The 24,799-nt window shown below is 46.1% G+C and overlaps 1 protein-coding gene across 1 annotated transcript in view; it reads right to left on the bottom strand.

Annotated features, from left to right (window-relative positions):
- The window catches only part of FAM161B (FAM161 centrosomal protein B), a 277,968-nt gene extending 260,087 nt beyond the window's left edge, over nt 1–17,881 (bottom strand). Inside the window, 1 exon segment of the mRNA XM_030215409.1 lies at nt 17,818–17,881. Coding sequence (XP_030071269.1) covers nt 17,818–17,862 — 45 coding nt within the window. The 5' untranslated portion in view covers nt 17,863–17,881.
- Nucleotides 17,882–24,799: the final 6,918 nt, after the last annotated feature.

The raw sequence follows: 24,799 nt of genomic DNA, 5'->3' as shown, positions 1-24,799 counted from the left end.
TAGTGGCTTTAGACGCTGAAGACTCTCTGCGAGGACCTGCAAACAGCACAAAAAGATGATCAGAGGTCCTGAAATAATTTGTAATTCGCAGATACTGCAACAGAGTCCTGCGCACATCCAAAAGGTGCAACTGCCCAAATGAATCTGGAAACTCCTCCTCAACAAAGGAGGGAAGAAAAACAGGCTGGTTTAGGTGAAATGCTGAAACCACCTTAGGCATGAAGGAAGGCACAGTCCGAACCATGACCCCTGACTCTGAGAACTGCAGAAAAGGGTCTCTACAGGACAGCGCCTGGAGCTCTGACACCCGTCTCGCCGAGGTAATGGCCACTAAAAAGACGGCCTTCAGTGTCAAATCTTTCTCTGAAGCACGCTGAAGCGATTCAAAGGGAGCCCCCTGAAGGGCCTTCAATACTAACCCCAGGTTCCAAGCTGGACAAGGTGCCCGCACGGGAGGACGGAGCCGAAGCACCCCTCTAAGAAACCATGCCACATCTGGATGAGCAGCTAAGGACACGCCTTCAACCTTGCCATGCAGGGAGGCCAATGCTGCCACTTGCACCCGCAGGGAATTATAGGCCAAGCCTTTGTGTACACCATCCTACAAAAAGTCCAGAATCGGCGAGACAGGAGCCCGCAACGGAGAAAGCGCTCTTGAAACACACCAGACTTCAAACTGGTGCCAAATCCTGGCATAAGCCACGGAAGTGGAGCTCTTACGGGCCTGCAGGAGAGTGGAAATTACCTTATTTGAGTAGCCTTTATCTCTCAATTGCGCCCTCTCAATCGCTATGCCATAAGACCAAAGCGGCAGGCGTCCTCCATGGCCACCGGACCCTGTGACAACAGGTGCGGAACCAGAGATAACGGAAAGGGAACCTCCAACAGCATCTGTCGGAGGTCCGCATACCAAGGCCTCCTGGGCCAATCCGGGGCGATGAGCACCACTTCTCCTGGATGCAGCCAAATCCGCAGGAGCACTCGCCCTATCAAGAGCCACGGAGGGAAGACATACAGCAAGCCCAGGGGCCAGGGTTGAGCCAAGGCATCCAACCCGGCAGAGCGAGGATCCCTCCGTCTGCTGAAGAAGCACGGGACTTTGGCATTGGAACTAGTCGCCATAAGATCCATCACTGGCTTGCCCCATTTGGCACATATCTGCAGGAATACATCGTCTGCTAGTTCCCACTCCGCTGGATCGATCTGATGCCTACTTAGATAGTCGGCTTGCAAGTTGCTCTGACCTGCAATGTGAGCTGCTGACAGGGACTGTAGATGCAGCTCGGCCCAGTGGCAAATTTGTTCGCCCTACGCGGCTACAGCTCTACACTGAGTGTCGCCTTGTCGATTTATGTAGGCCACTGCTGTCGTGTTGTCCGACATCACTCGGACAGCCAATCCTTCCAGGGTCACTTGCAAGGCCAGAAGAGCCAGAAACACCGCTTTCAACTCCAGGCGGTTGATAGACCACTCCGACTCGTCGGGCGTCCACAGACCCTGGGCATGTGCAATGTGCGCCCCAGCCCTTCAGGCTGGCATCTGTCACCACTAGACACCAATCGGGGAGCGCCAGCGGCATTCCCCACTGCAACATGCTGTCCGAGAGCCACCACTCCATACTGAGGCGGGAGGGAGCCAAGAAAGTCTGCACTGATAATCCTGAGATACTGGAGACCATCGTTGAAGTAGAGAATACTGTAGAGGTCTCAGGTGCGCTCTCGCCCATGGTACCACTTCCAAGGTGGCCGTCATCGATCCCAACAGCTGGACAATGTCCCAAGCTCGCGGGCGGGGCATCCTCAGGAGCAGACGGACCTGATTCTGAAGCTTGCACCGCCTTTGTTCGGGAAGAAACACATAGCCCGAGGCTGTGTCGAACCTGGCCCCCAAATATTCTAGAGATTGCGAGGGGGTCAGGTAACTTTTGGCCATATTGACGACCCAGCCCAGAGATTGAAGGACTGAAACCACTCTGGCTGTAGCTAGATGACTCTCTTTTTCCGAGTCTGCTCTGATGAGCCAGTTGTCTAGGTACGGGTGAACCCGGATACCCTCTCGCCTGAGAAAGGCAGCTACTACCACCATTACCTTGGAGAAGGTTCGGGGAGCTGTGGCGAGGCCAAAAGGCAAGGCCCGAAACTGGAAATGTTTTCCCAACACCACAAACCGCAGAAACTTCTGGTGCGGGGGCCAAATTGGTATGTGCAAGTAAGCTTCTTTCAGGTCCAGAGACATGAGAAACTCTCCTGGCTGTACTGTTGCAATGACGTAGCGCAGGGTTTCCATGTGAAAATGCCGCACTCTTAAGGACTTGTTTAGCTCTTTTAAGTCCAGGATCAGGCGAAAAGACCTGCCTTTTCGTGGCACCACAAAGTACATGGAGTAGCGGCCTAGACCTTGTTCGGCGGGAGATACCGGGGTCACAGCCCCTATCTGGCACAGACTGTGCAAAGTCTCCTCTACCGCCGCCCGTTTGGCAGCAGAACCGCATCGGTACTCCACAAACACGTCTCTCACCGGGACATCGAATTCTATTCGGTATCCGTCTCTGATCAGGTCCAAGACCTACTGATCTGAGATGTTGGCCCACTCCTCGAAAAAGAGGGAAAGTCTTCCTTCGATGACAGGAAACGAGGAGGGGGCCGGTGCACCATCATTGAGAGGGTCGCCCCTGAACTCCAGGCCTTGAACCGGCAGCTGCAGAACGTTTGTCCAAGCGAAAGGAGTTTCTCTGCTGAAAGCGGGCACGCGAAGTTAACCTAGCAGCACGCCCTGGGCGGTACCTTCTAGCTTCACGGAAGCGAGGTCTGTAAGAGGAGCGGACTGCCTGACCCTTAGAGGAAGGCTTCGGCCTATCTTCGGGCAAGCGCTGAGGTTTGGAATCCCACAGGCCTTTAACAATGTTTTCCAGCTCCTCACCAAACAGGAGAAGGCCTTGAAAGGGCAACTTCACCAACCTTTGCTTAGAGGCCATGTCGTAGCAAAAGAGTGCAGCGAGCCGCCACTGCTACAGCCATTTGTTTAGCCGAAGTTCTGACCATATCATAAAGGGCGTCAGCCAAAAAGGATAAGGCCGACTCCATCCGCGGAGCCACTTCAGATAAGGTCTCCGCTCCATCAGCATAACAACTGCATGCAGACGCCCGAACAGTGAGACCTGCCAAATCAAAGGACCGCTTCAGAGCTGAATCAAGCCTGCGGTCTTGAATATCCTTCAGGGCAACACCTCCTTCAACAGGGAGGGTAGTTCTCTTTGTCACAGCCGTGACCATGGTATCCACTTTAGGCATTGCAAAGCGAGCCAAATGTTCCTCACTCCGAGGGTATAATTGCCCCATAGCCCTGGCAACCTTCAAAGGTCCCTCGGGGTCAGCCCATTGAGCCGAAATAAGCTCTTGGAAGGAGTCATGCAAAGGAAAGGCTCGAACAGGCTTTCTGGTACTAGCCATCCTTGGATTAACCGAGGAGGCTGTGCCACTCCCAGGATCTTCAATCGAGAGGGCTTGTAAGGCATCTGAAATAAGCGCTGGCAGCTCCTCGCGGTGGAAAATCCTCACCGCAGAGGGATCATCAAGCTCCTGTGGCAATTCTGCACCCGACTCTGGCTCCTCAGCCCAAGAAGTTCTGCCAGACCCCTCAGAATCCTCATAGCCCGACCACGGGGGGGGGGGGGGGGGGGAAGGGGGGTGCGCCACACTCAGAAGGGGAATTAGCCCTTCTGCGTTTATCAGGAGGATAAGAAACAGGCAAAGCCAACTCCAAAAGGCCAGAATCCACCGGGGGGGGGGGGGGGGGGGCAGGCAGAGGGTCCGAAGATCCCTGTGGAGAGCTCTTTTAAGCATGTATGCCCTATGCAGCATTAAAACAAAATCAGGGGAGAAAACCACTCCCTGACCGCCCAGATCCTGCCCAGGGCTATCAGCTCTATTATTAGCTTCACTCAGAGGACCCCCCCCCACCCCGGATTCAGGGCTCTCCGTCGCAACGGAGGCCACGCCATGTGGAAAATCCAATATGGCGTCCGCTGCCAGCTCAGAGTGCGAAAGATCGCCGCTCGCCATGCTCGGGCCGGCTCTACCGTCTGTACAGCACGAATTATAGAGCCCCGCTGCTGATTTGCGCTTGCCACATTTAGAACAGCGCCTTACAGTCTCCGCAGCCATCGCCGAAAACGGCGGTAAAATTCAAAAATGGCAGTTCGCGCCAAAAACGTCCCGATCGTGGGCCCACCCCGGAGGAGTCAGAAAACACTCTTACCTCACTAGACCGAGTATCACAGCTCCGGTCCTGCAGAAGAATCTCAAGAAAAAAACCTCTTTTCCAAGATCGCTGCGCTAAAGCGCGACGTGACTTTACTTATTATTTTTTTTTTTAACGCTGTGAGGAAAGCAGAGGGAAAAGAGGTAAATAAAAACACTCCGGAGGCTCAGATAAGTGGGAAAGGCAGGGAAAGGCGAACCAATGTGCCTGCATCCACTGAGTGGGAAAGGACAGGGAAAAGCAAGCTAATATGTCCACATCCACGGGGGCATGGGTAAGGCAGGGAAAGGCCTGACCTATGTGCCTTCAAAGTGAAGCTGCTATAGCCTCTAACACCCCGGCTAACAACTGGCAAGCCAGGAGCCACCCCCAGGCAGATTTTTGATGGAGCTCGAAGAAGCTGCAGCCACCCTGCTTGGGGAGATAGAGAATACTGAAGAGGCAGTGGAGCTAGCTGGCCATGAGGCACTGTGAAAAGTTGAGTGCTCTCTATCTCCCCCTGCTGGTTGATGGACACAACCCATATGTAATGGCTTCATCTGCTTGATGACAAGGAAGTTCTCTTTCTTATCTGAGTTCTCTCCCTGGGGGGTAAGGGACGGAAATACACACCGCAATCCAGTCAGATTTTCAGGATTTCCCCAATGAATATACATGAAATCTATTTGTATGCACCGCCTCCATATGCAAATAAATCTCATGCATATTCAATGGGGAAATCCTGAAAATCTAACCTGGCAAGGGACAAGGTTTGACACCCCTGCTATACACTAACTCAGGGCATTTAACACCATCCTTGCCTGAGCCCGAGCCCTGCCCCTCTAACTCTGTCTCTAAGACAGCCGTTTAACACCACCTGCTATAAGAAGGCTTAACTGCACCATCAGTGAGTGGTCTTGGAGAAACCTGTTGCTATACCACTCACTCCCTCCCTCCCTCACAGGGAGTAAGAGAAGAGAATGAAGTTGGGGAAAAGGTTGAGCCACAGTGTGAATTTATTTACTTGTGACATTTATATCCCACATTCTCCCAAACAAGTTTGAGTTCAATGTGGCTTACAATAAACAGTATAGGATACATAAAGAATAATGCATAAGAAAGTCATTTGTTGTAAGAATCCAATTTTACAATACAATATCATAAACATAGTGGGATAGCTATGGATGTTTAACATTTAGAAAATCTATTATGAATGAAAAATTGTACATGAAGCAAAGAGAAAGTTAATGGTAAATAGAGTAATAACCTATTCAGGTAATAATTAATTGAGATATGGTCATTCTTTGTGAGGGTTTGTTTGAATAGGAACAATTTGAGGATTTTGCAGAATCTAGTATATTCCTGTATATTTCTTATTTTGGGTTGTAAGGAGTTCCACCATTTGGTTCCTAAGTAAGTGAAGTCTGCAGAGTGGACAGTTTGTAGATCACTTTTTTTGCAATTTGGAAGGTGTAGTCTGAGATAATTTCTTGCCTCATATTTAGCGTTTCTTTGAAGTAAGTTTATTAATGGTACCATATAGTCTGGAGCTGTGCCATTTAGTATTTGAAAGATAAAGGTACATAATTTGAAGGTGATTCTCGCTTTGATGGGAAGCCAGTGTAATTTGATTAATAAAGGGGAGTCACTTTCAAAACAAGAGATTTTATATATGAACATGGCTGCAGTGTTTTGAGCTGTTTGGAGTTTTTTCAACAGGACTCCTTACAGCCAGCATATATGGCATTACAATAATCGAATTGGGATAATGTTAATGACTATATCAACAGTCTGAATGTTTCTGATGAGAAATAGGGTCTAATCCTTTTTCGTTTCTAGAGAGACATGAAAGATTTTGTGATTTGTCTATAATTATACCTAGAATTTTCAGATTATTGTCAGTGGGGAATTAAGTGTTGTCAATTGTGAAACTGTTGTAGTCGTTTTGGTCAAATAGGTTGGTATGACCATGAATTTAGTTTTTTCTTTACTTAGCTTTAGTTTGGATTCTGAGGCCCAGGTTTCCATCAAATTTAAGCCAAGTTTTGCCTTTTGTAAGATGTCTTGATTGTTGTTTTTGAAGGTCAGCATTGTCAGCATACATTAATGTTTTGAATCCTGCTGTTTCTAGTCTGTTGCCTAGTGGTGACATCATTATATTAAACAGAATGGGCGATAATAGAGAACCCTGAGGGATGCCACAGTCCGGTGACCAAGGTGAGGATAAGGTTCCTTTCATTTTCACTTTGTAAGATCTTGATTTCGGCAATCCTTGAAACCATTAGTGGACTGTGCCACATATACCAAAGCTGTCTAGTATGTTTAGTAGGATATTATGATCTACTACATCGAATGCACTAGACATATCGAACTGCATTATTAAGATCATAGACCCTATGCTAATTTCTTTTCTGAGATTTGATTCTAGGGTAGTAAGGACAATCTCGGTGATATAGCATGGTCTGAAAGCTGATTGCGATTTGTGTAGTAGGGAGAAATGTGAAAGGTAGTCCAGAGTTTGTGCTGCTGCTATTCCTTCCATCACCTTTATCATCAAAGGATTGGAGGCTACTGGTCTGTAGTTTGTTACTTCAGTTATGGTGATTGAATTGTTTTTTGGTATTGGTGTTAGGATAATAGAACCTTTATTATCAGGTAAAGTGCCGTGAAATAGTAGGAAGGATAAATGCTGCTGAAGCAGATTGATGAATATATTAGGAGCTTCCTTCATAAGGTAACTAGGACAAGGATCTAGTATGCATTGTGAGTTTGAATTTTTTAGGAGGTAATGTTTTACTGTGTCATGGGTTGGTAGTTGGAAGGAAGGCTAGATTCTGTTGGTGGCTATTCCTGTATATGTGTCTGACTGTTTTTCGTAAATATCTTGATGGTAGACATTTAATTTGATGACTCCTTCTCTGATTTTAACTATTATTTGTTTTAAAAAAGTAGCCAGTTGTTCTGCTTTTGGTGGAGACTCTGTGGTTGTGGTTATTTCTTTTGTGGATAATAGCCTTTTTATCAGATTGAAAATTTTACTGGTATTAAGGAAATTACCACCAATTATTTTGTTATAGTTTTGAGCTTTTACAATTTTGATCTCATTTTTATACTAGTAAAAAAGGCCCGTTTCTGACACAAATGAAACGGGCGCTAGCAAGGTGTGCCTCTGAGTGTGTATGTTTGAGAGAGTGTGTGTGAGAGCGACCCTCAGGGGGAGGAATGCTGGCTTCGGCCTAACCCCTGGTAAGCCTTTCCTCAGCTGAGAGGTGCCCAGCTCTACCACCGGCTGCCTTTCAGGTGCTGTGGAGGACTTGCAGCTCATCTGCATATCCTTACAGCCTTCTCCGGGGTGACACCCAGGTCCACTCCGATCCACTCAGGGCCTCCGCTCTAGGTGCCGCGCGCCATTAGGCGCGCGGGGCATTTTTCTCTTTACATCTAATCTTGCTAAAGTACCTCAGTCATTTATGGCCCCTATTCATATTCTCTTCCTAGCCCTGTCCCTTCCTAATCTTTTCCCTCACCCCCTACCTCTCCCCGCTACAGGAACTCACTGCCCATCCATCAACTTCATCACCTCACCTTCTCTCCTACCCTCTTCCTCCCTCTTGGCTTTTAATCTCCACCTTTTTCTTCCGTCCATTTTGCCTTCCCCATTCCACCTAAATACCTCTCGCCTTCGACGCCTTCGTGGCCACACCTCTCCTACTCTCCTCCGTTCTCTTTTACTCCTTCTCTTACTCTCAGCCGGTGACATCAATCCCAATCCTGGCCCCCCCCTCACCAACTATTATCCCAACTCTACAGATCTCACCGCAACCCCTCTAACCTCATCTCTATTTCTCTACTCCCCTCCTCTTCTCTGTCCTTCTCTTGCGCCCTATGGAATGCTCGCTCTATCTGTAACAAACTTGCCTATATCCATGACCTCTTTATCTCGCGTCACCTCCATCTGCTCGCCATAACAGAAACCTGGCTCTGCCCTGATGACTCTGCTTCAGTCGCAGCCCTGTGCCATGGCGGTTATCTATTTTCACATACTCCTCGCCCTGCTGGCCGTGGGGGCGGTGTTGGACTACTTCCTCTCCCTCCTCCAGATTTCAACCCCTTCTTCCACCTCAATCTCACTGTTTTTCCTCCTTTGAAGTCCACTCTATCCGCCTTTTCTCTCCTCTGCCTCTTCGAATAGCGGTCATTTATATCCCCCTGATAAGTCCCTTTCATCCTTTCTCAGTGACTTTGATGCCTGGCTTGCCTTCTTCCATGATCCTTCCTCCCCCTCTCTCATCCTTGGTGACTTTAATATTCCTGCTAATGATCCTTCCAACTCTTATATTTCCAAGTTACTCGCTTTAACGTCCTCCTTTAATCTCCAACTGTGCTCCACCTCCCCCACTCATCAAAATGGTCACTGTCTTGATCTCATCTTCTCCTCCAACTGTTCACCCTCTAGTTTCCTTGCCTCTGATCTTCCCTCCTCTGATCACCATCTTATAACTTTTCACACTTAAATCTCCTCCCTCCCAGTCCCGTCCTATCTTATCTCATTTATCTAGGAATCTTCACGATATTGACCCTTCATCTCTATCCTCCCATGTTTCAAACCTCCTCTCTACTATGGCACCATCCAAGTCTGTCAACGAGGCTGTTTCTTCTTACAACAATACTCTATCCTCTGCCTTAGACACTCTTGCACCTTTGATGACCCACCCTGTAAGGCGTACAAAACCCCAACCTTGGCTGACTTCTAATATCCGCTACCTACGTTCCTGTACCCGCTCCGCCGAACGCCTCTGGCGGAAATCTCGGGCCCTTGCTGATTTCTTACACTTTAAGTTCATGCTGACCTCCTTCCAATCTGCTCTTTTACGTGCCAAACAGGATTATTATATCCAACTGACCAACTCTCTTGGCTCTAATTCTCGACTTCTCTTCACCACATTGAACTCTCTCCTCAAGGTGCCCCCTCCCCCAACTCCCCCTTCATTATCTCCTCAGATCCTTGCTGAATTCTTTCACAAGGTTGAAAAGATAAACCTTGCTTTCTCTACCTCACCACCTCTCCCTCCACTAGTCCGTTCCCCTCTCTCTCCTTCCCCTCATTCCCTTTCCTCCTTTCCTGAAGTTACTATTGAGGAAACTACACTTCTCCTTTCTTCCTCAAAATGTACCACCTGTTCCTCTGATCCCATTCCCACCCACCTTCTTAATGCCATCTCTCCTGCTCTTATTCCTTTTATCTGTCACATTCTCAACCTCTCACTTTCCACTGCGACTGTCCCTGCTGCCTTTAAACATGCTGTGGTCACACCTCTCCTTAAGAAGCCTTCACTCGACCCTACTTGTCCCTCTAATTACCGACCCAACTCCCTCCTTCCTTTTCTCTCCAAGTTACTTGAGTGTGCTGTTCACCGCCGCTGCCTTGATTTTCTCTCCTCACATGCTATTCTTGACCCACTACAATCTGGTTTTCGCCCTCTCCACTCAACCGAAACTGCGCTTACTAGTCTCCAATGACCTATTACTGGCTAAATCCAGAGGTCAATATTCCATCCTCATTCTTCTTGATCTTTCCGCTGCTTTTGACACAGTCGATCACAGCATACTTCTCGATACCCTATCCTCACTTGGATTCCAGGGCTCTGTCCTTTCCTGGTTCTCTTCCTACCTCTCCCTCCGCACCTTTAGTGTTCATTCTGGTGGATCCTCTTCTACTTCTATCCCTCTGCCTGTCGGCGTACCTCAGGGTTCTGTTCTTGGTCCCCTCCTCTTTTCTATCTACACTTCTTCCCTTGGCTCATTAATCTCATCCCATGGCTTTTCCTACCATCTCTATGCTGATGACTCCCACATCTACCTTTCTACCCCTGATATCTCACCTTGCATCCAAACCAAAGTTTCAGCGTGCTTGTCTGACATTGCTGTCTGGATGTCTCAACGCCACCTGAAATTAAATATGACCAAAACCGAGCTTCTCATTTTCCCCCCCAAACCCACCTCCCCGCTCCCCCCGTTTTCTATTTCTGTTGATGGCTCTCTCATTCTCCCTGTCTCCTCAGCTCGAAACCTTGGGGTCATCTTTGACTCTTCTCTCTCCTTCTCTGCTCATATCCAGCAGATTGCCAAGACCTGTCGTTTCTTTCTTTACAACATCCGTAAAATCCGCCCCTTTCTTTCCGAGCACTCTACCAAAACCCTCATCCACACCCTTGTCACCTCTCGTTTAGACTACTGCAATCTGCTTTTTGCTGGCCTCCCACTTAGTCACCTCTCCCCTCTCCAGTCGGTTCAAAAACTCTGCTGCCCGTCTCATCTTCCGCCAGGGTCGCTTTACTCATACTACCCCTCTCCTCAAGACCCTTCACTGGCTCCCTATCCGTTTTCGCATCCTGTTCAAACTTCTTCTACTAACCTATAAATGTACTCACTCTGCTGCACCCCAGTATCTCTCCACACTCGTCCTTCCCTACACCCCTTCCCGTGCACTCCGCTCCATGGATAAATCCGTCTTATCTGTTCCCTTCTCCACTACTGCCAACTCCAGACTTCGCGCCTTCTATCTCGCTGCACCCTACGCCTGGAATAAACTTCCTGAGACCCTACGTCTTGCCCCATCCTTAGCCACCTTTAAATCTAGACTGAAAGCCCACCTCTTTAACATTGCTTTTGACTCGTAACCACTTGTAACCACTCGCCTCCACCTACCCTCCTCTCTTCCTTCCCGTCCACATTAATTGATTTGATTTGCTTACTTTATTTATTTTTTGTCTATTAGATTGTAAGCTCTTTGAGCAGGGACTGTCTTTCTTCTATGTTTGTGCAGCGCTGCGTATGCCTTGTAGTGCTATAGAAATACTAAATAGTAGTAGTAGTAGTAGTACTGTGTGAGAGAGAGACACAGAGTGAATGTGTGAGTGTGTGTGTGAGTGTGTGTGTGTGAGAAAGACTGAGTGTGTGTGGCAGGGGCCCTCCCTTCGTCTCCCGACCTCCTTCCCCCTCTCCCCTGTCTTCCTTCCCCCTTTCCCATCCCCCTCGTTTTTCCTCCGCTCCCCCCTCCCAGCTTCAGGGTCGTGGCCTCTCCTACCTCCACCTGTCATGGTCATGCCCCCCCCCCTTCCTTCCTCCCTCCCTTCTTCCCACGTTCAGGCTGGCTCCCTGGCTCCCACGTTCAGGCTGGCTGGCTACCTGTCTCCCTCACTCCCACCCTCCGACGTTCAGGCTGCCTGCCTGCCTCCCTCCCACGTTGTTCCTGGTTTGCTCCGTGAAACGCTGATACCCTGTTTCTTCTTTTGTTCGTGACGCTCTTTTTGTCGGGACGCATTTTTGTTTGTTGCTCCACCTCCGCGCCTGTGCCTTGTGTGTTTCGCCACTCGATAGGTTGGCTGGCTGGCTGTGTTCCTCCCTCCCACCCTCAGACGTTCAGGCTGCCTGCCTCCCTCCCTCCCTCGCTCGTTGTGGCTGGCTTGGTTCGTCAAACGGTGATACCCTGGTTCTTCTTTTGTTCGCGACGCTGGTTTTGTCGGGATGCTCTTTTTTTTTTGTTGCTCCGCCTCCGCGCCTGTGCCTTGTCCGTTTTGTCACACGAGTGTCAGTGCTCTGCCCTCAAAGTCATTACGTTGTGACGCGAGGGCGGGGCAGACATTCATGGGCAAACCGGATATCTATGCCACTTCAAGTTTCCAGCTTGAGGCTTCATTAGAACGTTGGAGGTGCGTTTTATATATAGAGATGTTTTGATGGCAATTTTCCAAATTAATTTGTTTTCATTTGATGTATCTTTAGCCCATTTTCTTTCCAGTTTTCTACATTTTCTTTTCAAAATAAGGATAGATTGATTAAACCTAGGTGAAATTTTCTGGGTTGGTTTGGATGTAGATTTGAGGGGAGCTATTTATTTTCACACAGGTTATCCCATTTAATCATGAAGTTGTTATTGTCTGCTGGAGGAAGAGCAGGATTATTCAAGATGTTAGACCAGAACATTGTGGTATTTTTTTCCTCTAGGGATATGAGAGAAAGGGAAGGAGTCTGAAAAGAGGGTGAGTGAGGGTAAAAATGGGATCAAAAAGATGGTGAACGACAGGCAATAGGAGATGAGACTGAGAATTAGAAAAATCTGCAAGCAAGGGGGGGAAGAAGAGACAGGGCTGGAGTTGAAGCTATGAGGGGATGAGAAGCAGTGGAGAGTAGAGAAGGGCTAAGAGGGCGTGTACAGATGATGGAAATGGGGAAGAGAAGGCGAGTTAAAAATGTGGGATAGTAGACTGAGAAAAGAGGAAACAGAGGGAGCAATGGGGGCAATGGGAGTGCTGGAGAGGGAATAGAGGAAGATGGAAAAAGCTGGTAGGTTAGATTAGAGATGAAAAGGAGACTAAGGACTAGAGCAGTGATGGGCAACCTTTTGAGCTTGGTGTGTCAAAATTCGCCAAAAAAGCGAGCATAACTCGGGTGGTGTGTCACTTTGAGAAAAAAAACCATAATTTCGTAATATTTATAGTTTAAAAATGTATAATTGTAATATATAACTGTATTTAGTAAACCAAAAACTAATTATTTAACTTACCTGCTTAGTGACTTCTTTGTTCATCTGTCAGTCGGTTTCTTTTGTTGGTCTTGATATTATTTAACTTGTGTGGGGTGCCGTGAACTAAGATAAGTGAGGGGGAGGGGGAATTCTTTAACTAACCTGCCTATTAGTGACTTTTTTGTTGCTGAATTTCATTGGCTAAATCTTCAATTGAAGGTTGGTATTTTGTACACTTCAAGCCCAAGCAAGCGCTACTAACTTCATCTGTCAATCTGTTTCTTTTGTTGGTTTTGATATTATTTAACGCTGAGAATAAGGTCTCATAAAAGTACATAGAGGGAAAAATTGTGAGTAAAGCCATTGCTATATTTTTCAGGGTGCTAAAAGTGTCTGGTAATTGGTTCCAGGCACTCCAAATTTCCTGTTCGTAGTGGCACTCTTCTTGATTCTCCAAGCGGCACCTTTCCAGATTCTCAAGCTTAGACCTCAAGTCGACTAACACCTGAGCCCAGATACTGTCTTGAAATTCTACAAGTTGCATCTCCAAATCATCAATTTGCATCCATTGGAAACCATTTAATTCCAAACTACTGTAGACTACTACATCAGGATACTTATTATTTTCATGGTCTGTTCTAGGCTTCTAAATTGATTAAATCTATCACTGAACTGGTCAAGTAACGAGTCTAAAACATGCTGGTACTTTATATGCAAGGTTTCCGTTTCATTTTTTATAGCTGCACTGGCCTTCTCAAAATACTTTGTTACTCAAGGAAAATACTTATAAGTTTTAGTTTCTACATGTCGCTTGAAAATTTTAAGTTTACTTTCAAAAGCTTTTATGTATCCAAACATAACGTCAATACTTTTGCCAAAACCTTGTAACTTTAAGTTCAGTTCATTAATAGGAACAGAGAGATCTGTAAAAAAAACATCAGGGTGTTGACCCACTTATCATCATTGAGCTGAGGAAAGTTTCCCAGATCCTTATCCTCAAGAAATACCTTAATTTCATCAAAGCACTCCACAAAGCGCTCAAGAACTTTGCCTCGGCTCAGCCATCTTACATTATTGTACATCAGCAGTCCACTGTAGGTGGAATCAACCTCCAGTAAAAGTGCAGAAAATTCTCGCTTATGAAGGGGGCGAGCAGCTATTAAATTAACTATTTTTGTAACAACTGATATTAAGTCGTTTAAGTCGGTGAATCTTGCCTTGGCACATAAAGCCTCCTGATGGATAATACAATGAAAAGGCACAATCGGATGTCCAATAGCTTCCGTAACCAATTTGACAAATCCGACTTTTTTCCCCACCATGTTTGGTGCCCCATCTGTCGTCACTGACACAACTTTAGAAATATCAATGCTTAGGTCACGGAATGTTTGTATAACAACCTTACATATTTCGCTTCCTGATGTACTTGTTGGCACTGATACTAACTTTATCAACTCTTCTCTCATTGTGAGACCATCAGAATATCGACCAATAATGGCCAACTGAGCAAGTGATGTGACATCAGTAGTTTCATCAAGAGAGATCGAAAAATATTTACAATTACTTATGTCTCTCTTTAATTGATGTTGTACGTTTGTGTTCAGTCTCATTATTCGGTCTTTTATGATATTTCTACTGAGTGGTAACTCAGATATTCTCTTAATAATTGCATATTTATTCTGCATATCGTGAAATAGAACTGGTGCACATCTTAGGAGAGTTTCTTTAATAAATTCTCCCTCACTGAGTGCTTTTCCATGCTGAGCTATGGAGTGAGCAATGCTCAAACTTGCAGATGTTAAATTTGTAGAACTTTTTACAAATTTAAGGATGGAATTAGATTGGCTCTTATAAAAGTGTAGTTGCCTGGAAATGTATTCCTTCCTTTCATCCTCACTTTTTTTCAAGAGCTGGGAATGATTAGTTTCAAAATGTCTATTTATATTCCACGTTCTGCTTACTACCGTTTCAGTACATAGAACGCAAAATGATCTGCCATTTTTTTCTATAATGCCATACATTTCGGTCCATGTCTCTTGAAAGGGTCGGCTACTGCTACTACCACTTCCTTTACTTAACCTTGGTTTTTTATTTTTTGGGTTCTCCATCAGGGGGGCAGTGACAGAAGATAGAATTATAGATAGCCTGTTAGCCCTGCAGGCAATTAGGGGTTAACTAGCCTAACTGACCACAAGATGGCACATGTAACTGTCTTTTAGGAAAGGGCAGGGTTAATAAGCAGAAATAGGGGTTAATAAGGATGCACAACAGTAATAGTGGTGAAATGGAGTCTGCACTATGCTGCAAGATGGCGTTCCTTATGTAAATTAAGATGGCTGCCGCTATTTCTAATGGTGGGAAACGGCACCCATAGCACAGGCCCTCGCCTCTCCCAGCCTCCCCTCACCCATCTCAGTAATGATGGTCAATTAGAAATCCACAACACCCCAGAACAGTAGATTGGATGATGGTTGCTGCGGTTATGTGGTTGCTGGTAATGGGGATCACAGGGCCCCCAGAGATGCGTCCCCCACGGCATTCCGCTGCTCTCTGCTCCGCCGGCCGGAAGTGAGGTCAAAGATCCCCTAACGGCCGTGCAGGAGAAGAGGATGAAACGTCCTTCTCGGCATGCGGTCCCATACTTCTCTGTATGCGGACGCATGTGGCCGCGTGTCATCGAAAATGGCTACGCGTGTCAATGCTGACACGAGTGTCATAGGTTTGCCATCACGGGACTAGAGGGTGAGAAACAGGAAGGCGGGTAAAATCAAATGGGTAGATATAAATGCAGAGATGATGAAAGTAGAAAACAAACATATAAAGGAAAGATTATTGGCAGACTCTAGGGCCCAGTGTAATATTTAAAGTACTGTCTTTTCATAGGTGGGTTAGGGCTGTTACAGTTTAGTAAGTTCTTTAGATAAGTTTTGAATGTCTTCTTGTAGGGTTTCTGTTTTATGCTGCAAAGTATCTGGCCCTATTTGAAAGCAGGCCCTTGGCAACCCAAAATAAAAGTGTTCACATAGGAAAGGGGATGGGAATGGGATTTGATATACCGCCTTTCTGTGGTATTAGGATCATGTAACGCTGCTTTATGCCAGGAACACTGGCTAGCAGTTGCTCATCGGTTAACATACAAGATTCTAACCTTTACTCATAAAATCCACCACTCTGAACAGCCAAAGTACATTTCCTGCCTATTGGCCCCTTACATTCCAACTCAAACTCTCCGGTCGTTACAGAAACATCATTTTTTATCCTTTCATTTAGACTTATTAGATTGGATACTATTCGGGCCCAAAATTTTAGTGTGACGGCCTCCACCCTGTGGAATTGATTACCACTTCATTTAAGGTTAGAACAGTCACACTCCAAATTTAAATCAGAATTCAACACTTTCCCATTCTGAAAGGTCCTTCGCACAGATTAATTTGATTTCTTCAAAGTATCTCCCACTTTTGGGTTCCCTCTTCTCACCCTCATGGTGGGGTATTCACTCCCTGTTAAGTGTGTTCCTCTGCTGTACTCTCTCCATTTGTTACTATTATTTTCCTATCATTATTTGTAGTTCTTTTCTTCTAATTATATTTTATTGTGAACCATTCAGATAGTGCAGTGCGCTCAAGGGTGGTACATCAAAACTGAATAAAATCTGAAACTTGAATAAACTTGGTACAGTGAAGGTGGTTGAAACAAAACAGGAGCCAACCCGCTGCAGCATCCAAACAGCAGCAATGATGGAATGAGACGGCAGAAGGTCACTCAAATGTCACTTTAATGGAAGCTGTTCCTGCCTCTCTCTGCATTTAAACCGACAATACATATTGGCTACGTCTGCATTTACCAGAGAATATATTTGGAAACCAGTATGCCCCCTGACAAAGGTTATGCGAAACAAGGCCAGGTTGGGTCTTCTAGTTTATTTATTTATTTATTGCATTTGTATCCCACATTATCCCAACTTTTTGCGGGCTCCCATTCAAGTTACATTTGAGTGAAGTCCTTCCTTGGATCAGTCAAGGTGGTTTATTTCTTTTGTACCTGGGGCTTCCCAGGATCAGAGGGAACCAAAGCTGGTTCTCAGGCTACACAGTCTGAGTATTTCTTGTAAGGTATTGGGGAACACAGCGGGTTTCTGATACAGAACTGGAGGTGCAGGGTTGTTTTTTTTTAATCCTGTGGAGAATCCAGACTTTTATCTGGTAGCTGAAACTAGACGGAAGAGTTTCTTTATCCCACACTAGTAAAAAAAAGCCCCGTTTCTGATGCAAATGAAACGGGGGCTAGCAATGTTTTCTTCTGTGTGCATGTGGGAGTGTGTGTGTCCCAGCCCTCTGGCCTCTCTCCCTTCCCCGCTCTGAGTCCTTCACTGTTACAGAGCCAGCGATTTGATTTCGTGCTCTGCTGTTTTCCTTCACTGACTGTGTTACAGAGAGGGCGGGGCAGACACTCATAGGGAAACCGGATATCTCGCCCCCTTCACACTTCCGGCTGGAGGCTTCATAGAACGTTGGTGTTGAGTGTTGCCAGGTGGGCGGTTTTACCGCCCAATTGGGCGGTTTTCCGCGACCCGCCGCGGGAAATTTTTGCCCGCGGCGGGTCGCGGTTTTTTGGGCTTCTTTTTCTTTTCCGCGGTTTTTCGGGCGGTTTTTTCAGCCGCGGGGGGCGGGGTTAGTGATGTTTTGGGCGGGGTTAGTGACGTTTTGGGCGGGGCTGATGACGGGGAGGCGGGGCCGGTGACGGCGGGGGCAGGGGTGATGACGCGGGGGTGGGGGTGTCAGGGGCGGGGTTTGAGTTTGGGCGGGTTTTGGGCTGTTTTTGCGTTGGATTGGGTGGGAAAAAAATTTTCCACCTGGCAACTGTTGCTTTTTATATAGAGAGATAAGGCCCATGGGGGGGGGGGGGGGGGGGGGGGGGGGGGGGGAGGGCGAGACATGCGGGAAAATGGCTTTGACTTTGCCCATCAATGTTTCTCTCTACAGACGCCACTGATCCATTCCCTAAAAGAAGAAAATCTCTAGGGGCTGAGCCGGCCCTGCTCTCAGTCTCACCTGGAAATCCAGCTGCAGCCCGTCACCGGATTCCTCCGCCGCCATCAGTCGCTCCAGCAACAGAGCACGAGCGAAGCGAACCGGTCTCTTCAACTGCCGCTGGAAAGAACGACGCGGCTCGTTGCCATAGCAATGACCACGCCCCCGTCGCCCTGCGCCTACGTTATCATCAGCAATCATCACGCCCCTTCCGACGCTACGCTACAGGCATTGGGTAGGAGGAGGAGGAGGAGGTCAGTCGGTCAGATAAGATTGAGAACAGGAGACGGTACGAGGCTGCTGGCCCTTGTGCGTTAAAAGTAAATGCTATTCAAAGCAATAGTAAAAGATTATTATAACTAATGGACTGCCTTTGTCTGGTCCATCTGCAAAAAGTCTAAAGTTCTTCCAGTTGGATAGGTACTGCCTTAAAAAGAGGACATCATATATATGTTTTTTATTGTACAGATTTTTTATATTTATTTCTTTGAAACCGTCCCATATCATGTAGATATAAATGTCATCAAATCAAAACTGAGTATCACTAAAACAGATTCAAACATTATTGTAGCTGGTGGAAACAGCACTATTAAAGTGTATTTTGTGCTCATTTTTCTACACTGTTATATACAATACAGTAATGCATGGCCAAATTTCAGTGAGAATATCCTCTTTACTGATGGGTTCATCTTAACTGTTGTTGCAATCAGAATTGGGTAGCCTGGTGTTATAACGCATGGAATTGTTGCAGGAATTACCACTATTGTTAGCAGAATCTGTGGTACTTCAGGAGTCAAACACCACACACCAGAATGAGAGAGAAATCTTCTTTATTTGCCAGCAAACAAAGTAGGACATCAGCACTAGGTCTCTCCTTCTCTTCAGCTCTCTGTGTCTTGTCTCTCTCATCTCAGCTCCTTCTCTTCAGCTCCTTCTCTAACGTAAGCTGCTTCTGTTCTCCTTTATATAGGGTCCTAAACCCTTCTAGCCCCCTTTCTCACCAGATGGTAAAGAATAGATTGATTACCCTGACTTGAACTAATTATTACTTACACATTACTTAAAAATATCAGTTACATAGGTTTGAGATATTTCCTAAACTGACCTATGACCTGGGGCCTCTCAAACTAGACAATGTGGCACCTATCTCCTGCATTTTAATATTATTCACTTCTCAGATTCCCAATCAACTTCATAACTTGAGCTGGGTTCATTAAGGGGCCAAGGGGCCAGTCTTGCTTAATGGCACACAGACATGGTTTGTTATTACTTTCAGGAGGCCAGTCCTACACTTAGCTATAATCCATCAAGGAGAAGAGAGTTGACTTGTCCTCACCTCTTTCACCTATTAGCTTCATACACAGAACTAGCTAGGACTGTGGATAATTCAAACCAGATGATGACCTCTTAAACTGCAGACAAATCTCACTTGAAAGTCAGACACTGATGTAACACTGAATTGAAAAGATATTCTACATGGAGAAATAAAACTTATTAATTAAACAGAATAAAACATATTTTAAAATAAGCAGAAATCAGAATTCCTTATAAGACAAAATCTAAATCATCTAGAATTATTTAAATCTACTCTATCTCCTTCTAAACAGCATTCAGTCTAATCTTTTAAAACAGCTTGCTTGCTGATCCCCTCGAGATTGTCCAGTATGCCTTACTCAGAATGGCATCCAGATGTGGTAAATAATACCTATGAACAATCCATCACTCAAAAAGGGACAAAGAAAGTTTAATTTCTCTCTGACCTTTCTAACCTCTAGTCTAGCAAAAGCTAGACATTTGAGTAAATTAAACCCAGATGGCATTCTACCACTTTCCAGGACTGAACCAAACTTTAAACAGAATTAACAATTAATATAATTTCTCTGCCCAGGCTGCCTCAGAATCACATCTTCACCTCATCTCTTTTGTACAAATGGATTATTCTGTTTTGAACATGTTTCAAGGACAAGTGGTTACAAATAAATATTTTCTTTCATGCAGATCTCTCATTTATTTAAACACTAGTAAAAAAGGCCCGTTTCTGCCTGAAATGAAACGGGCACTAGCAAGGGTTCCCCCCTCCCTCCGTTGCTGTCTCCCTCTCTCTCCTCTGAGTCCCACGCCCTCCTTTCCTCCCCTCCGAGTTCCAGGCCGTCCTCCCTAGGGTTACCATATGGCTCCAGAAAAAGGAGGACGGATTGAGCAAGCCGGGTTTTACTTCCATTGCTTTCCATTGAACGCAATGGAAGTAAAACCCGGCTGGCTCAATTACTTCCATTTAAAGCAATGGAAGTAAAACCTGGCTGGCTCAATCCGTACTCCTTTTTCTGGAGCCATATGGTAACCCTAGTCCTCCCTCCCCTCTCCCACTCCCCTGTAACTCACCACTTTGTCCATAAGTGTCCTGGTGTTCTGCAGGGCCCTGCGGTCATCCGCCGCCTACTTGTAGTGCTCCAGTGCCAAATGGCAGACGGAGATCCAGATTCACCATTGCAGAGTTTGTGTATGATGTTGTGTGTTGTGTGTGTGTGTGTGTGTGTGTGTGTGTGTGTGTGTGTGTGAGTGAGTGAGAGACAGAGAGACTTTGATTTTCCATGGTATAGTTTGTGTATTAAGGGGGGTGGGGGGAGGGTGTGAGTGAGAGAGATGCTGTTTCTCCATGGAAGAGTGTGTGTATGATGGGGGGCAGTGTGTGGTTGTGAGTAAGAGATGCTGATTCTCCATAGTAGAGCTTGTGTATTTATTGGGAGGGGGAGGGGGGTTGTGATGTGTGAGGGAGTGGCGTGGTGCTTGGAGGGGGGTCTGCGTAGATGGGTTGAGGTTGTGAAAGTGAGGAATCGTTCATGTCATGTTTGTGTTGTCTGTCATTTGTTGTTGTGGTTTTTTTTGTTGTGCTAGAGAGTGTGTATGTGAATGTTTGTTGGGGGGTGTGGATGGTGAAATGTGAGGGAGTGGCGAGGGGGTTTTGAAGGGGGGGTCTGCGTTCCTGTGGTGCTGGGTTGAAAGTGAGGGATTCCTCTGGTCATGTTTTTGGTGTGTGTAATTTTGTTTGTTTTTTTGTGCTACTGTGTGTGTGTGTGTGTGTGTGTGTGTGTGTGTGTGTGTGTGTGTGTGTGTGTGTGTGTGTGTGTGAATGTTTGGGGGGGTGGCGGATTTGGAACTGTGAGGTAGTGGCTGTGGGCTTGGAGGGGGGTCAGGGGCTTGGAGGGGTCCAAATGAAAGAGCTGTAATAAAGAACAGGGTTGGTTGCTTTATTTTGAGTGTGTAGAAATTACAGCTGGGCGGGAGAGTGGAAACAGAGATCAACCAAATTGGCTTCCTTGTTTACAGGGAGCTAAAGAGACTCACGGTGTGTTGCAGCAGCGGTGAGGGCTTGGAGGGAGTTCAGGGGTTTTGAGGGGGGTCAGCATTGGTTGGTGGGTGGGGGCGGGCCCTCACAGCGCCTTTCACATGCGTGTGAAGGCGCTGCAACAGATGCAACTGCTGATCGTTTCCGTTCGGGCCTCCCTCCTTCCCTCCGTGTCCCACAGGGAGAGAAGGAGGGCGGGCCAAAGGGAAACGATCAGCTGTTGTGTGCTGCAGGGCCTTGACACGGAGGTCAGTGGCATTGTGAGGAGCTGGCCGGCGTTCCGTTGGCAGACGGAGAGGGGTGAGTGGAGGGGGGGAGCGGCGTTGATGACGATGACGACTGCGATTGTGGCGGGGCCATTCGTCGAGGGGTGGTTGGAGGGTAGCTGGGCTTTTGGAATCCTGGAACGTTGTTATTCTTTGACGTCACTGTAGGGTTCGTAGGTTGAAGCCATCTCTCTCTGGCCATGTCTCCGCCCTCAACGTCATTATGTTTGACGCGAGGGCGGGCCAAGGAGACATGGGCAGAGAGAGAGATGGCTTCACCACCACGAACCCTTCAGGGAGTGACGTCAGATTTCTGCAGAATGTTGAGGGTGCATGTCTTCAGAACATTGAGGGTGCGTTTTATTATAGTAGATAACTAAATGGGCTATAAGACCCTAATGCACTCCATTGGTTTTCTTATATTTTGTCCTTCTGACGACTTATACTGTGCCAAAACTGGAAATACAATGAGACAAAATAATAGAATTCAGTAACATCACAAACTTATTAATTAACATTATAATTGTGTTCACATTTGGGTAATAACTGAGAAAATCATGTAGAAAACTGACTTGAAGAAGAAATAAATATATAGCACAGAACTGGAAAATGTTGGCACGTTTTAGACTGACTCGAGACTTCTGCATGAAGGTAGTACTGTCCTCATTATTTAATATCTTTCTTTTAAATAGTAGTAATAAATATTAAGTGCATTTTTGAAATAAACCACTGCATTCCATAAAACAAAAGGAGCAAGTTCCCACAAACCATCTTTCTTTTTTTATCTAGACACGGGGGGGGGGGGGGGGGGGGGGGAACTCTTTCAGTACCCTTCTCCACCACCGCCAACTCCAGGCTCCGCCCTTTCTGTCTCGCCTCACCGCATGCTTGGAATAAACTCCCTGAGCCTGTAATGGTATCAGTTTATTATATTTTGCTGGATTATATATACCCCAATATATTTGTGCAGCTTTTATATATTTGACACTGCAGCAGAGAAAATAGCTTCATTTCAAGCCCCTCTCTCTCCATTCCTTTTTCTGGGAACTTCTGAGAGCAGGGATAGTTAATTACAAACACTTAACAAACACAAAAGAGCTTCCTCTGCCTTCCCACCTAACAAAGGCATGACTAAGGTGGGCACCTGAATACTCCATTGAAAACAAAGAACTCAGAGGAAGCATAAACAGGACATTTGCTTGTCAAAGGTATACCTGCCCCTCCCATCAGCTTTCAGACATGTGCAGAAAGGAGGGACTTGTAATGTGTATCTGCCCCAGAGACTGAGCAGGACATCAAAAGACCTTTTGCCAGCAAAATCCAGACAGTAAGTCTGTGATGTCATAAGACATGAGACCAACTCAGGGGTCGTGTGCAGACATGAGACCAAGATACCACAATGCTTTGCAAATGCCCAAGGGTCGTGTGGAAACCAGGAAATCAGGACAAAGATCCACATGGCATATCCTCCTGCAGCTTGCAAGGTATAAAAGGACAAGCTGTTTCCCAAGACTCAGATTCTCTTCAACTGCAAGCAAGACTCAGACTCTCTTCAAGCAACTCAGATGATCCACTTACTGCAGAAGCCCTGTTCCTGTCCTGCAAACATGTGCTTACCTAATGCTGTTCATACTGTGTAACAAGGACTTGTAAGTAACATAACTTTTGATCTAGACCTGCTACTTTGTTCTATTTTAAGCACAAATTCTCTGTTCTAAGATCCTTCTTAAAACCTACCTCTCGTGTGCAATTGTATATTAAATCAACCTTTTTGAAGCTAAAAATACGGTCTCTTTGTGTTCTGAGTATATGGTATCTTTTATATATACTTAATCTATTTAATTTATTGCAATTATCACCTTTGGTGATTGGTGGAGAAATTAATATCCTAAAACTTATAAATACAGCACCTGCTCTTAAATTATAAGCAGTGGCGAGTTGCTCTAGAGCTATTTTCCCCAAAATAAATCATTTATTGTAACAAGCCCATACGCCAGACCCCCTCCCTGCCCATCTTAAAATCCTTACTCAAAGCCCACCTCTTCAATGTCGCCTTCGGCACCTAACCACTATACCTCTATTCAGGAAATCTAGACTGCCCCAACTTGACATTTCGTCCTTTAAATTGTAAGCTCCTTTGAGCAGAGACTGTCCTTCTTTGTTAAACTGTACAGCGCTGCATAACCCTAGTAGTGCTCTAGAAATGTTAAGTAGTAGAAGTAGTAGTAAGTTTAATGTGGGATATATAACCACCATAAATAAATAAATAAATAAAGAGATAGAAACTCTGAATGTTGAGCACCTGAGTCTCATAACATGATAGTAACATAGTAACATAGTAGATGATGGCAGAAAAAGACCTGCACTGTCCATCCAGTCTGCCCAACAAGATAACTCATATGTGCTACTTTTTGTGTATACCTTACCTTGATTTGTATCTGTCTTTTTCAGGGCACAGACCGTATAAGTCTGCCCAGCACTAGCCCCTCCTCCCAACCACCAGCCCCTTGATTTTATCTGTCATTTTCAGGGCACAGACCGTATAAGTCTGCCCAGCACTAGCCCCGCCTCCCAACCACCAGCCCCTTGATTTGTATCTGTCTTTTTCAGGGCACAGACCGTATAAGTCTGCCCAGCACTAACCCCACCTCCCAACCACCAGCCCCGCCTCTGCCATCCAATCTCCGCTAAGCTCCTGAGGATCCCTTCCTTCCAAACAGGATTCCTTTATGCTTATCCCACGCATGTTTGAATTCCGTTACCATTTTCATCTCCACCACCTCCCATGGGAGGGCATTCCAAGCTTCCACCACTCTCTCCATGAAAAAATACTTCCTGACATTTTTCTTGAGTCTGCCCCTCTTAAATCTCATTTAATGTCCTCTAGTTCTACCGCCTTCCCATCTCCGGAAAAGGTTTGTTTGCGGATTAATACCTTTCAAATATTTGAACGGCTGTATCATATCACCCCTGTTTCTCCTTTCCTCCAGGGTATACATGTTCAGGTCCGCAAGTCTCTCCTCATACGTCTTGTAACGCAAATCCCATACCATTCTCGTAGTTTTTCTTTGCACCGCTTCAATTCTTTTTACATCCTTAGCAAGATACGGCCTCCAAAACTGAACACAATACTCCAGGTGGGGCCTCACCAACTACTTATACAGGGGCAATAAAACCTCTTTTCTTCTGCTGGTCACACCTCTCTCTATACAGCCTAGCAACCTTCTAGTTACGGCCACCGCCTTGTCACACTGTTTCATTGCCTTCAGATCCTCAGATACTATCACCCCAAGATCCCTCTCCCCGTCCGTACCTATCAGACTCTCACCGCCTAACACATACGTCTCTCGTGGATTTCTACTCCCTAAGTGCATCACTTTGCATTTCTTCG

Source organism: Microcaecilia unicolor, chromosome 9 (assembly GCF_901765095.1).
Source record: "Microcaecilia unicolor chromosome 9, aMicUni1.1, whole genome shotgun sequence".
NCBI lineage: Eukaryota > Metazoa > Chordata > Amphibia > Gymnophiona > Siphonopidae > Microcaecilia > Microcaecilia unicolor.
This window is presented reverse-complemented; position numbering and strand designations above follow the sequence as displayed.